Source organism: Scyliorhinus torazame, chromosome 13 (assembly GCF_047496885.1).
Source record: "Scyliorhinus torazame isolate Kashiwa2021f chromosome 13, sScyTor2.1, whole genome shotgun sequence".
NCBI classification, from domain to species: domain Eukaryota; kingdom Metazoa; phylum Chordata; class Chondrichthyes; order Carcharhiniformes; family Scyliorhinidae; genus Scyliorhinus; species Scyliorhinus torazame.
Window position 1 is genome coordinate 19,063,761 of NC_092719.1, and position 12,970 is coordinate 19,076,730.

At 44.0% G+C, this 12,970-nt stretch overlaps 1 protein-coding gene across 2 annotated transcripts in view; it reads left to right on the forward strand.

The window, feature by feature from the left end:
• lrguk (leucine-rich repeats and guanylate kinase domain containing) overlaps positions 1–12,970 on the forward strand; it is a 192,487-nt gene that overhangs the window by 152,014 nt on the left and 27,503 nt on the right. For both annotated transcript variants that reach the window (XM_072471117.1, XM_072471118.1), the window contains 3 exons: positions 829–1,030; positions 5,221–5,340; positions 9,881–10,032. In XM_072471117.1, coding sequence (XP_072327218.1) covers positions 829–1,030; positions 5,221–5,340; positions 9,881–10,032 — 474 coding nt within the window. The remainder of the gene's footprint in view (positions 1–828; positions 1,031–5,220; positions 5,341–9,880; positions 10,033–12,970) is intronic.

Genomic DNA, 12,970 nt, shown 5'->3' on the forward strand with positions numbered 1-12,970 from the left:
AGCTTTTCTCAAAGTGAAATTAAAAGCAGAGCCAGAGCTCAGCTCCACCCACACTCTGACATCAATGCAGTAACATGAGCAGCCAAACATTTCTTAAAGCGACATTCTCATGACACAGTTATGATTTCCCTTTCACAAAGTCTTGAAAGCCCTGTCTGATCAAATCAGGATTATTTAAGTGTCCTATTTTAACCTCTTTACTAATGCCTCCTTAAACCCAAGACTGGTAGCATCTAATGAGTATTTTCTCTTCCACCACATCTCTTTACTTGCTGTTCCACACCATGAGCCTTGGCTCTTCACCATACACAGCTGCCTTAATTTAACTGATCTTCCACTTTTTAAAAAATAGAAATCTATCCATAAGAATTAGGAGCAGGAGCGGGCATTTGGTTCTCGAACCTGCTCCACCATTCGATAAGATCACAGCTGAAGTGATTACAACTCAGCTTTTCTGTCTGATTTCAATAACCCTTGACTCCCAGGTCGATCAAAAACTTCAGTCAGCTTTGAATATATTCAATGACTCAGCTTCTACTGCTCTATGGGGAAGTAAATTCAAATATTGACGATCCTGAGAGAAAATAATTCTCCTCATCTCACTCTCAAATGAGCGAACCCTCATTTTTAAACTGTGTCTACAGTCCCCACAAGGAGAAACATCCTCTCAAGTGTCCTCAGGATCTTCCTTATACATTTCAATAAAATAACCTCTCATTCTTCTCAATTCCAATGGACAAAGGGACAATCTGCACAATCTTTCCTCATAAGAAAGGGGCTGAGTGCTGTATAGAATTGTCATTTGTTCCTAATTCCACCATTGAATAGGGAGTACGCAGCTTGAAGAAAACATACTTAGAGCCTCGATACATTCTGCTGATCCCAATGAAAACAGAAGAGCACCAGAGAAGATTGCACCTGAGAGGACTGTACACCAAATCACAAATCGATTTTGCCACATCCAGAGTTGAGAGCTATATCAGCATGAACCAGGATTACCCAGGATACTTTGATGCTGTTATTAGCAGTGGTAAGAGACTTTCTCTTTGTTACCTGATTATTGAAAAGAAACAATTGCAAAAAATATTCGCTCCGAAGCAGTTCTTTCAAAACCCCGTATGCCACTTAATAACCTGTTGGATTTGTCTCACTGCTGTCAGTTCAACATCTATCAGCCAGTACTGAATTGCAAAAGTGTTAAGAGTTGAAGTGTGTTATAACAGAAATTCTCCACTTTTCATTTTTTCAGAGTATATTTCTTTTATTCAGTTGTTTCCTCTCCCTTTCCCCAGTAGGGTCATCCAGTGGCTAAGAGATCTTTTCCAGGCCTCTGCTGATGCGATTCTAAAGCTGGGTCACCAGGATATCACTTCGTATTTTCTCATCCCAATAGTATTAAATCGTGAATTTAGCATTTATGTAGGTGTCACTGGTTTACTTATTAATTTTTAAAATATTTCATAGTTTATATTTTTTTGTTATAGATGCCATTCATGGGTCATTTTCTAAATGGGAGGTGAATGAGTACCCTTTTACAGATCCCTGCCTATGATTACTGCCTGGGATGATTGTCTCCTTCTGAAAGATCGACGGCAAAATAGTTATTTTTCTCCCAAGGTTATGGCCAGAATTTTACTTTTGAATGTCAGCCGCATCCTCTATCTGAGCAAATGTAAAATAACATCAAATGACGCTGGCCGTTTTCCCGACATTATCGTGCACAATTTCGAGGTCCGCGGACGCACGGGCTTCCAACAATTACGGCCATTAAAAAGGCAATAGACAGCGATTTTACACTGCTCTTGCGACTTTTAGTTCATCACACAGGCAAAATGGGTGGATGAAAAATACGTTTTTATTATTTCCTCACCCAAGAGTGAAATAAAAGGCCCCTGGAGCACAAACACTTTTTCTGTCATTGCGGTTTCGTCGCTGTGTGACTGCAGTTATCCCAGAGTTTCTTGAAGTTTTGGTAGCTTTTCAAGCCTGCCTTCCTGCATTTGAGAACCTAATCTTCCCTGGAAGGTTTCCCTATGGATTGCGGCACGGTGCTCCCTCTTTTGCAAGACACTGGTCCTTTGCATCTCATCCAGTGGAGATAATGTACTCAGCTGGTGGGACCTCCTCTGAAGAGGAAGAGAGGGGGAGGAGGCCAGGTGAGCATGGCCTGCATCCCAGGGAGAGACATTCAAGAGGAGAGGCATTACCTCAGTTAGTGCAGGGCGAAGAGGGAGGTGAAGGTGTGAGGGTCTGCTGAAGGCGCCATTATCCAGCAGCTAGAGTCTACAGAGCACTCCAGCAACCTCCAAATCTCCGATGCCCAGTACTTTACCAGTTCGTTCCAGGGCTCAGTGGGGGATCTGTGCGACGTGTCTCAATCAGCTGCACATAGTTGTGCCAAGCTGGTTATCTTCAGGCATGTCCACATATTTATCCACTACCGGACAGATGACACGAGCCAGGCTATAATAGATTGCACTCAGGTGGCCATCAAGGCACCAGCAGGTGAGTGTGAGCTTTTGTTAACCGAAGGAGTTGCACTCATGGATGTGCAGATTGTCTGTGAGCACAGGCCACAGATTCTCCAAGTTTGTGTCCATTACCGTGGCAGCTCACAGGTACCAAGGCTGTTCATGGCTCCTGCACAATTGGATGGATGGCTGTTGCGTGACAAGGGCTATCTCTTTCAAGGTGTCTCATGACCCCACTTCGTCACCCAAGAACAGGCAGAGGAGAGATACAGCAGGAGTCATGCCTCCACAAGGGCAGTACTGGAGAGGACCATCAGACTGCTCAAGATGTGTTTCTGATGCCTAGACCAATCAACAGGAGCATTGCAGTGTCTCCCTCATAGCCGGTGGCATGTTACACCCTGCACAATCTGGCTCTGGCAAGGGGGCACCCAGCGGTGGCTGAGTAAAGTGAGGCAGTTCCACAGGCCAGGCAGGAGGACTCCAATGATGGGTCTGAGGAAGGGCCGAGGGAGGTGTAGGGTGAGGATGTCAAGGTAGATGACAGGAACTTTCACGAAGGCAGCGACACCAGAGACGCTTTGATCCTGCAAACCTAGAGCTAGCCATCCAAGGCATCAATGCTTTCTTATGCCAATGGCAGTGTCTCCTTTTCAAACAATTGTTATATAATAACCCAGCCCAACAGTCCAGCACCACACACGCCATAGTTACAAGCCTGTGTTGCATTTGGCACCCAGGTACTCAGCCCATTAAAACTAAATAAATGTTTGGGTTGGGTTTTCTGGCGACGTCATGGCGATGTCTTTTGGCCAGCAGCGGGATCTTTCGGTCCCACTGATTTCTATGGGGCTTTGTATGGCCTCCATCTTCAGCTGCCAGGGAATCCGCCACGGGGGGACGGTTGCCATTGGCTGAACTGGAAGATCCCGATGGGGGGAAAGGTGAAAAATGCCACCCTTTATGTTACTGTACATGAACAGGTAAAGAATGTACAAGGTTGCCATCCCTAACACAAATGTCAAAATAATGAACACAAATAACGTCACCGGTGTTGTTCTCAAATTGACTTAAAGTTACACCTGTGGATGTTACATCTTTGTGCCCCCCTCCCGTGCCTCGCTGGCAGTGGCATTGGAGGCAGCCTGCTGATTTTACTGTCCAGGTAGCCATGATAACGTTGACGGTCATCCTCTGGTTGGCAGAACCTGAGCCTGAATTTATCTAGTTCCTTTTTTCTTAAACTGAGCCAGCGGCCATTGCAATGAGTTGCAGACTGTCCCAACTCTAAGCATGAGTTGGCTATTCCTCAAACTGAGTTTAGTTGATTGCTTCTTCAGCCAATAATCACGGCCTCTGGTTCTTCTATAAATATATCTTCATATCCACAGCAATGATCTCCTTCATTATTTGAAAAAACATGCACCTGCCCTTGTTTTTGTTTGTCCTTGGACCTCTCATCATAGCTCAATGATGTCAATCCAAATTATCTACAGGTCCTGAACTGCCATAGTTATTTAAGTGTGTTCACCTCTAACAGGTAGTGTGTTGCTGTTAAAGTTAAAGGGCCGTATCTTCCTCGAAGTGGTAATCGGCGTCAGATTGGCTCTCTGTGCCCAATTACTTCACATGGATTTTTATTTTCTGCTCCCGTCTTGCCAGACCGTCTGACTCAGGCCGGGAGAGATCCAGGCAGTGCAGCACGTCTTTGAGGCCATAAGACGTAGAATCAGAAGTCAGCCAGTGGGCCATTGAGTCCGCTCCGCCATTTTATGAGATCTTGCTGGTCTGATATAATCCTCAACTTAATTTTCCCGCTTTACACCATAACCCCTGATTCCCTTACTGATGGAAAATGTGTCTACGTCAGCCTTGAACATACTTAATGACTCAGCCTCTACAGCCTTTGGCGTTAAAAAATCCACAGATTCACTGCCCTCTGAGAGAAGAAATTCTCCCTCATCTCTGTCTTAAATTGGTGACCCCTTACTCTGAGATTATGCCCTCTGGTCCTAGGCTCTCCCACAAGGGGAAACAACCTCTCAGCATTGATCCTGTGAATCCCTCTGAGAATCCTGTGTGTCTCAATAAGGTCACCTTGCATTCTTCTAAACTTCAATGAATACAGGCCCAGCCTACTCAACTCTCCTCATAAGAAAATTGCTCCAGACCCAGGATCAACCTAGTGAACCTTCTCCGGCTGCCTCCAATGCCAGTGTATCTTTCCTTAGAAAAGGGGACCAAAACTGTTCACAGTATTCCAGGTGTGGTCTAACTTGGCCCAGCACCGAAGTGCAGCTTAGTCAAAGTGAAGGAGTCCTGTTGGTCTGGGTCTATACAATTATTACCAAGAAGGTAGAAGTGGTTTTAACTCTTCTAACATTTTCTGGGTAACTACTGGTGTAATCCAGTGGAATCCATCCAAAGTTTGAGATTTAAATTGCATTTTGCATGGTTCCCAGTGCAGTGCAATTGCCCAGGGGAAGTTTGCAGTTTGGAGCAATTGCCGTGCAAACTTTACCTGGAACCTCCAAAAGGGGATTCTTCATTGAATTTTTGGGATACCCTCCCAATTTGATGCTGGGAAGCTTGGAAGCTATGGCCCAATATTAAAAATCTGCACAAAAAATGAGGAATATGACATGGTAAACAGCTAAATGCTATTACTAACTACAAATTTTATATACTTAAATAATGTTGGAGAATTAAAGTGATAGTGTTATACTTACTTTTCTGTTTTTCTATGCAGATAATCTTATGCATGCATACTTGCAGCTGAGCCAGCTGCTCAGGGAGTACCTGAGCCTCAGTAATCAAGCAAGCAATGACATTGACAGAGTCATAAAAGGGGACAAATGGCAGGCGTCTGGTGAGTGTGCGCTGGGATGTCAGAACGCTGATAAATAGCTGAGTTTACAGTGATGAATTGAGGACCTTGTACTTCTGTTGTTGCAGTTCCGAATCTCAGTGGTGTTTCTGCTTGCACCAACAGAAGTCTAACATTTGGTTTAAAGATAACTCTTGCATAACATAAATGATATGGTCAACCATTGCATAACACTGAATGCTAAAATATATACAAGACCTTGCAGGCTGCAAAGCCTTTCTCCTTCCTGTCATGTGGTGCGACATGGCACTTTTTGCCTCAATGCAAGTTTTATACTTGTTCCTCCTGTGTGATTAATTATTCTATTCTCACGAGGGAAAGTTCATTGTAGCTTTTTCCTCAACCCGCAAAGATAATTAAGCAAATCTTTAAAACATTTATCTTTATTCAGGCCTCTACTATTCAATTCCAATTGGTACCATGTCCTTTGCTCCAATAGCACAGAAATCATCGCGTTAGGGACAGCACGGTGGCGCAGTGGGTTAGCCCTGATGCCTCACGGCGCCGAGGTCCCAGGTTCGATCCCGGCTCTGGGTCATTGTCCGTGTGGAGTTTGCACATTCTCCCCGTGCTTGCGTGGGGTTTGCCCCCACAACCCAAAGATGTGCAGGGTAGGTGAATTGGCCACGCTAAATTGCCCCTTAATTGGAAAAAATTAATTGGGTGCTCTAAATTAAATAAATAAATAAATCATTGTGTTCCATTCAGTATTTGTTTGACTGCTCTATTTATCCCGGGGGCCTTAAGTCCCAGTCACAACTTGGTATTTACCAAGCTCTTTTTGAAGTAATTACTTGCTGCAGCATCAGCTTGTATTGCTGGCATCCTGTTTCATAAGAAGACCACTCTGTGGTGGAGTAAAAGATTTCTCATCATTGGTCTAAGTCATTTAATACTTCTGTCATAACAGAAATATGACAAAGGGAATAAACCATTAGCTTGTAATACCGAAGATAAAATGAAAATCATGTTTGATGGAAATCTGAGATAGAATCATAGAATTCCTACAGTACAGAAGGAGGCCATTTGGCCCATCGCATCTGCACCAACGCTCTGAAAGAGCACCCTACCTAAACCCACTTTACCCGCCCTATTACTGTAACCCCATAGCACCACCTAACCTGCGCATCTTTGGATTATGGGAGGGAACCAGAGCACCTGGAGGAAATCTATGCAGACACGGAGAGAAAGTGCAAATTCCAAACAGAACGTCATCCAAGGCTGTAATTGAACCCGGGACCCTGGAGCTGTGAGGCAGTAGTGCTGACCACTGTGCTATCTTGCCGCCCCAAAAAACTCAAATATTCAAAATGCTGGAATTGTAGGGCCAGGCCGATCAGTACCTGAAAGAAAATGGGCTATCATATTTGGCTGTACACTTTCGCCATTGTTCATTTTCAGGCCAGCGCTACTTTGTTGCAGCTCTACTTTGTTGGCTATTCATACATAGGGCCAGATCTTGTCGGAGCTGGGCATTTTGTGATATCACCTTGACAACAGCTACCTTCATGATCATCTTTGTTTTCTTCTCTGTTGATCCACAATTAGAACATGATTAAATTAATCTTCATAACTGTTTTGAACTCAAGAGGGCTTAATTTTTGCTTCTAGATTAGGTGCAGAGTAAGGAAAATTCTGAACTCCCCAAAGTCGACTCCACATATTTTCCCCTGGGTGGTGGGGCCTAACTGTGGTCAGGCCTGCTACCACCAGAAATAGTGCGGAGGCGGCCTTGGGCTGCCAAGTGTTGTGGCAGGCTGTTTAAAAGGTTATCCTTGGTTCTCTGATTGAGTTGTTTTATTGTCACATGTACCAAAGTACAGTGAAAAGTATTTTTCTGCGCCAAGGGAACGTATACAGTACGTACATAGTAGACAAAAAAGAATAATCGACAGAGTACATTGGCAAATGGTACATCGACAAACAGTGATTGGTTACAGTGCGGAACAAGGGGCCAAACAAAGCAAATACATGAGCAAGAGAAGCATAGAGCATAGAGAATAGTGTTCTTATTGGGAACAGATCAGTCAGAGTGAGAGTTGTTGAGGAGTCTAGTAGCTGTGGGGAAGAAGCTGTTCCTATGTCTGGATGTGCAGGTCCTCAAACTTCTGTATCTTTTGCCTGATGGAAGGGTCTGGAAGAATGACTGGATGTGAGGGGTCTCTGATAATGCTGTCTGCCTTCCTGAGGCAGCAGGCGGTGTAGACAGAATCAATGTATGTGTGGCAAGCTTGTGTGATGCGTTGGGCTGAGTTCACCACATTCTGCAGTTGCTTGCGATCTTGGGCCGAGCAGTTGCCATGCCAAGCTGTGATGCAGCCGGATAGGATGCTCTCTATGGCACATCTGTAGAAGTTTGTGAGAGTTGATGCAGACATGCCGAATTTCTTTCTCTTCCGTCGGAAGTAGAGATGTTGTTTGGCTTTCTTAACTGTTGCATCAACGTGAGTGGACCATGTCATGTGAGAGTACCTTTAAGAAATGGGTGCTAAAGAAATGTACTTTAAGACATGGGTGTTTATCAGTGATGTCAGAGTGTGGCTGGAGCTGGGCAGTCTGTCAGCTTTTTACTTTCGTTTTAGGCTGTTGCTGCAGGGTGCGTTTTAGATCGTTTTCCGTATTGGAGCGGAAGCCAGACCAAGCAGGTGTACTGCTGTTCTCTCTGACATCAAAAGACTATCTCTTGATCATTTGATGAATTCAGAAATATAAATGTTCTCAATAGTGAATGTAAACCTGATGTGCTTCTGTTGAAAGATGTTTCTTTTGTCTTCTGAATGTTGTTTGGGAAGTTATTAAGCATTACTTAGTGTTGTATTCTTTGGGGGTTGTATTTGAATTGATGGTTGCTAAGATGTTCACTGTATGTTTTAAAAAGGTTAACTTGACACCATAGAATAAACATTGTTTTGCTTTAAAAAATACTTTTCCATTTCTGCTGTACCACACCTGTAGAGTCTGCCGTGTGCTCCCCATACCACAATCTATTAAAAGTTGTGGGTCAGGTGAACTCCATGATACACTTTGGGGTTCTCTAAACCCTGGCCCATAACAACCAGGACACACTGTCGGTGATGGTGACCTCTGGGACTTGTCCCAGTTATAATGAAAACAGCCTGGTGATATGCCTGTGAATAACATTGTGTACACTCAGCATTGCGACCTCTAACCAGCAGGTGGCGTTAGACATCAGTGATGTGACGTCTGGCTCTCGGCAGAAGATTTTGAGGCGTACACCAGGACAGTCGCACATAGGGATAGTTCCAGCAGAGTCCATGTAACTCAATCAGTAACATAGTCTGTACAGCATTCTGATTGTTTCCTTACCACGTGTGCATCAATAAAACATCATTCTAGTTAAGTCACCAGCAGTTCTTTACGAATCACTGCAAAAATAACGCCACAGAATATAACAAACAGTAAGACCCTCTAACCCTCACACCTCCTCACATTCATGTCACCTGATGCTTCCACCCATCCCCATGACTCCTCATACTCTCCATATCAACCTCTGCCCCTCTACCCACCCCTATGGACTCTCAAAGCCTCCATGCCAACTTAGTGCCAACTCATGCCAACCCATAACTCCCACTTATCCCCATGACCCTTCAGCCCTATGCCAACTCATGCCAACCCATTCAACCATGTCATCCACCACCTTTTCTCCTTACACCCTCCATATTAACTTTAAAAGGGTATCTGACCTCATCAAAGAATGCTGGTAGGTTTAGACCTCTTCCTCAAATTCGTAAAGCACACAAGCTTAATTTCAGAAACTTGGGTGATGAAAAGTGCCTCTGATTGAAGGCAGTTGCACATTTAAGTGCTCCATGAACTTCAAATGTATAAAATACATCCTTCCCCTTCCACCCCCCCCCCCCTCCCCCACAACCATATACTGTAAGCATATTGATCCTAGTAACAGCATCCATTGAGACGGTGTCAGTTTCTATATACACGTTGAAACTGAAGACAACTACTTCCACCTATCCACCACCACAATCAGTTGCATGACCTCCGGGCTATTTGGCTGCTTCGCAGAAAGTCATTTGGATGAACAAGGACTGTCTCCAATTTCTATGCCAGGTCCATGATTAGGTGCTGAGTGCCTTTTAATGAGGGGCCCCTTCCCCAGGAGCCTGACAGGGTTTGCTTTTTTGGGCTCCCTGCATTGGTGAATGTCAGTGGCAATGGAATGAGGCACTTAAGTGGGCATTAATTGTCATTATTGTCCACTCGAGGGTCTTAGTTTGTGACAGAACAGGGAGGCCATCAACGCCATGGACCTAATTGGGCAGAGGGGAGAAGTTGACAGGATTCCCACATACCTGCCTGTCTGGTTAAATGTCCCCCACCACCAAACTTACTTTGGGAGAGGGCATTCAATTCTACCCTTACACAGGGCTGTGTTCATGACTCATTAAAGTTAACCCCCAAATTCTGCCTGAAGTGGAAGGGTATAGGTTGTGCCAGTCGCATTACTTGTTTGCTTTTAAAATTCCAACACTTTCTGCTTGTATAGATTTGCCAAAGAGCACACCAACCGAAAGTAACCATTCAAACTGGAGTAAATCATCACCATCCAATGGATTGTCTGTTGGATTTCTGGACTCCTCTACAAGGAACTACTCTTCCAGAATACAGGCTAGACTATCAGCAGAAAAGACTCACTTGGTAAGAAACAAAACATGTGTTTTACATCGAAATCCATAACTGCCTTTACAGCAGGTAAGCTAATTAATTCTTGTCACCAAGAGGTGAACTAACTCATTTTTGTTCACTTTGATTCCTTAACTATTCACGTGTAGATCAAAATGAAACCTGGTAATCTGACGTGTTTGGCTTGTATCTGTAGTGCACATTGAATGAGATGAATTGTACACTTTTATAGTGTACTTCAGTGGACATTTGTATCCAACATTGGGGTGGTTGGCAAAAAGGGAAAGGGGGTGACTTGAGCAGCCCACCCCCTTTCTATGCCAGGTCCGTGATTCGGCGCTGAGTGCCTTTTAATGAGGGGCCCCTTCCCCTGGAGCCCGCAAGCCACGCTGGCAGGGGTTGTTTTTTTTGGGGCTCCCTGCATTGGTGAATGTCAGCGACAATGAGATGAGGCACTTAAGTGGGCATTAGCACAGGGCTAAATCGCTGGCTTTGAAAGCAGACCAAGGCAGGCCAGCAGCACGGTTCAATTCCCGTACCAGCCTCCCTGAACAGGCGCCGGAATGGGGCGACTATGGGCTTTTCACAGTAACTTCATTTGAAGCCTACTTGTGACAATAAGCGATTTTCATTTTCATTTCATTTCATTAATTGGCGTTAATTGTCCACTCGAGAGTCTAATTTTGTGGCAGAACAGGGAGGCCATCAACACATGGATCTAATTGGGCAGAGGGGAGAAGTTGACAGGATTCCCACATACCACCTGCCTGCCTGATTAAATGTCCTCCACCACCAAACTTACTTTGGAGGAGGGATTAAATTCTGCCCTTACACAGGGCTGAGTTCATGGCTCATTTAAGTTACCCCCTAAATTCTGCTGAAGTGGAAGGCTATAAGATGTGCCAGTCTCAGTCAAGGTGAAGCATACTAATAATGGATTCAGGCTAAGGGTAATTTTTTTCACCAGGTGCAGACTTTGGGCAGCCAAGATGAAGAAGACCTAGGAGGGCTAAAAACAGCTGTGAAGAGAGTGCCTCAGGCCACACTCATCAGAGAGACTTTCAGTAATGTCTGATATATCTATGCAACATCTGTAATAACCAGGTTGCAGCACATAATTTAAACCTACAATTCTTTGCAATACATCATTGATCATCACGAGTAGAATTCCCCTTGGGGAAACATTCCTTCTTGTTACAGTGTAATTTCTAAGTTTCCAACAAACGTCATAAGCAAACTCAATATATATATCACAGAATCACAGAATAATACAGCGCAGAAGAGGCTCTTCGGTCCATCGAGTCTGACCTGTCTACCAAATCCCATTTGCCAACACTTGGCCCATGTATGATGTGCCAAGCACTCATCCAGGTACTATTTAAAGGATGTGAGGCAAACCACCTCTACCACCCTCCCAAGCAGTGCATTCCAGACCGACAACATCCTCTGGGTAAAATAGTTTTTCCTCAAATCCCCCGTAAACCTCCTGCCCCTCACCTCGAACTAGTGTCCCCTCATGACTGACCCTTCAACTAAGGCGCAACTCTCTGCGCTGGAAGACCAATAAGTTTCGGGCATTAGGTTGAACTATGTTTTTTTTTGTTAATCATTTATTTTGTTATTTCTGATGACATGGTCTGGGACCGAGAGCTCTCTCCCTCTCCTAAGGTCCTCCTTAAAGCAAGTCTTGCTGTAATTGTACAGGGCTTTGGCGAGACCACACCTGAAATACTGTGCACAATTCTGGTCTCCATATTTAAGAAAGGATATTCTTGCCTTGGAGATGGTACGGAGAAGTTTCACTAGATTGGTTCCTGGGATGAAATGGTTGCCCTACGATGAGAGACTATGTAAATTGCGTCCACACTGTCTAGAGAGTAGGAGAATGAGAGGTGACCTCATGGAAACATACAAGATTCTTAAGGAGCTAGACAGGGTGGACATTGAGAGGTTGTTTCTCCTGACTGGGAGATCTAGAATACTGGGCACAGTGTCAGGATACGGGACAGATCATTTAGGGCTGAGGTAGTGAAACATTTTTTCACTGAAAGAATTGTGAACTTTTGACATTCTCTACCCCAGAAGAATGTGGATTCTCCATTGTTGCATATATTTAAGGCTAAGGTGGACAGATTTTTGGTTTCTCAGGGAATCAAGGGATGGCGGGAATAGGCGGGAAAGTGGAATTGAGGCAAAAGATCAGCTATGATCATATTAAATGGCAGGACATGTTCAACAAGCCATGTGCTCTACTCTTGTTTCTGGTTCCTATGTTCTTAACCCACCACTGGGACTAAGTATTTGACTCCCCATCCTAATTTTTCCTTCTTTGGCTCTGTGTCACTATTTTCTTATCACTCTATGGGGAACCTTGGATAATGTTTCTACATTAAATGTGCTTTATAAGTACAAGTTGTTGTTGACATGGTTGTGATGCTGTTGCTATGCTCCATGGTACATTAATATTTAATTAACATAGTTTAAATGATATGATTACTAGCATACCCTGGGTACATGACTAGTAATTAAGCTTCTTAATGTTGGCAACCATATCTTTTCACTGCAAAGTCCCCTGTTTATATTTGTCATCAACATCAGTACTTAAATACAGTAGTTTTTATTTCTGCAGAATGACTTTGAAGTACATCATATCTCTCGCAAACTCTTTACTGCCCTCTTTCCAGCTTTCGTTCTCTTTGCTAGTCTGTCAGTCTCTTTCGACTTGTATTTATACAGAACGCTTAACATAATTAAACACTCTAAGGCACTTCACAGGAGCCTTACAAAGCAAAATATGATACTGAGGCACAGTAAGGGATATTAGGTCACTGAACAAAAGATTGTACAAAAAGGTAGGTTTTGAGGAGATTTTAAGGAGGCAAAGAATTTTAGAGAGGGACTTCCAGAGTTTCGGGCCTAACGATCCTGAAGGCACAGCCACTGATGGTGGAGC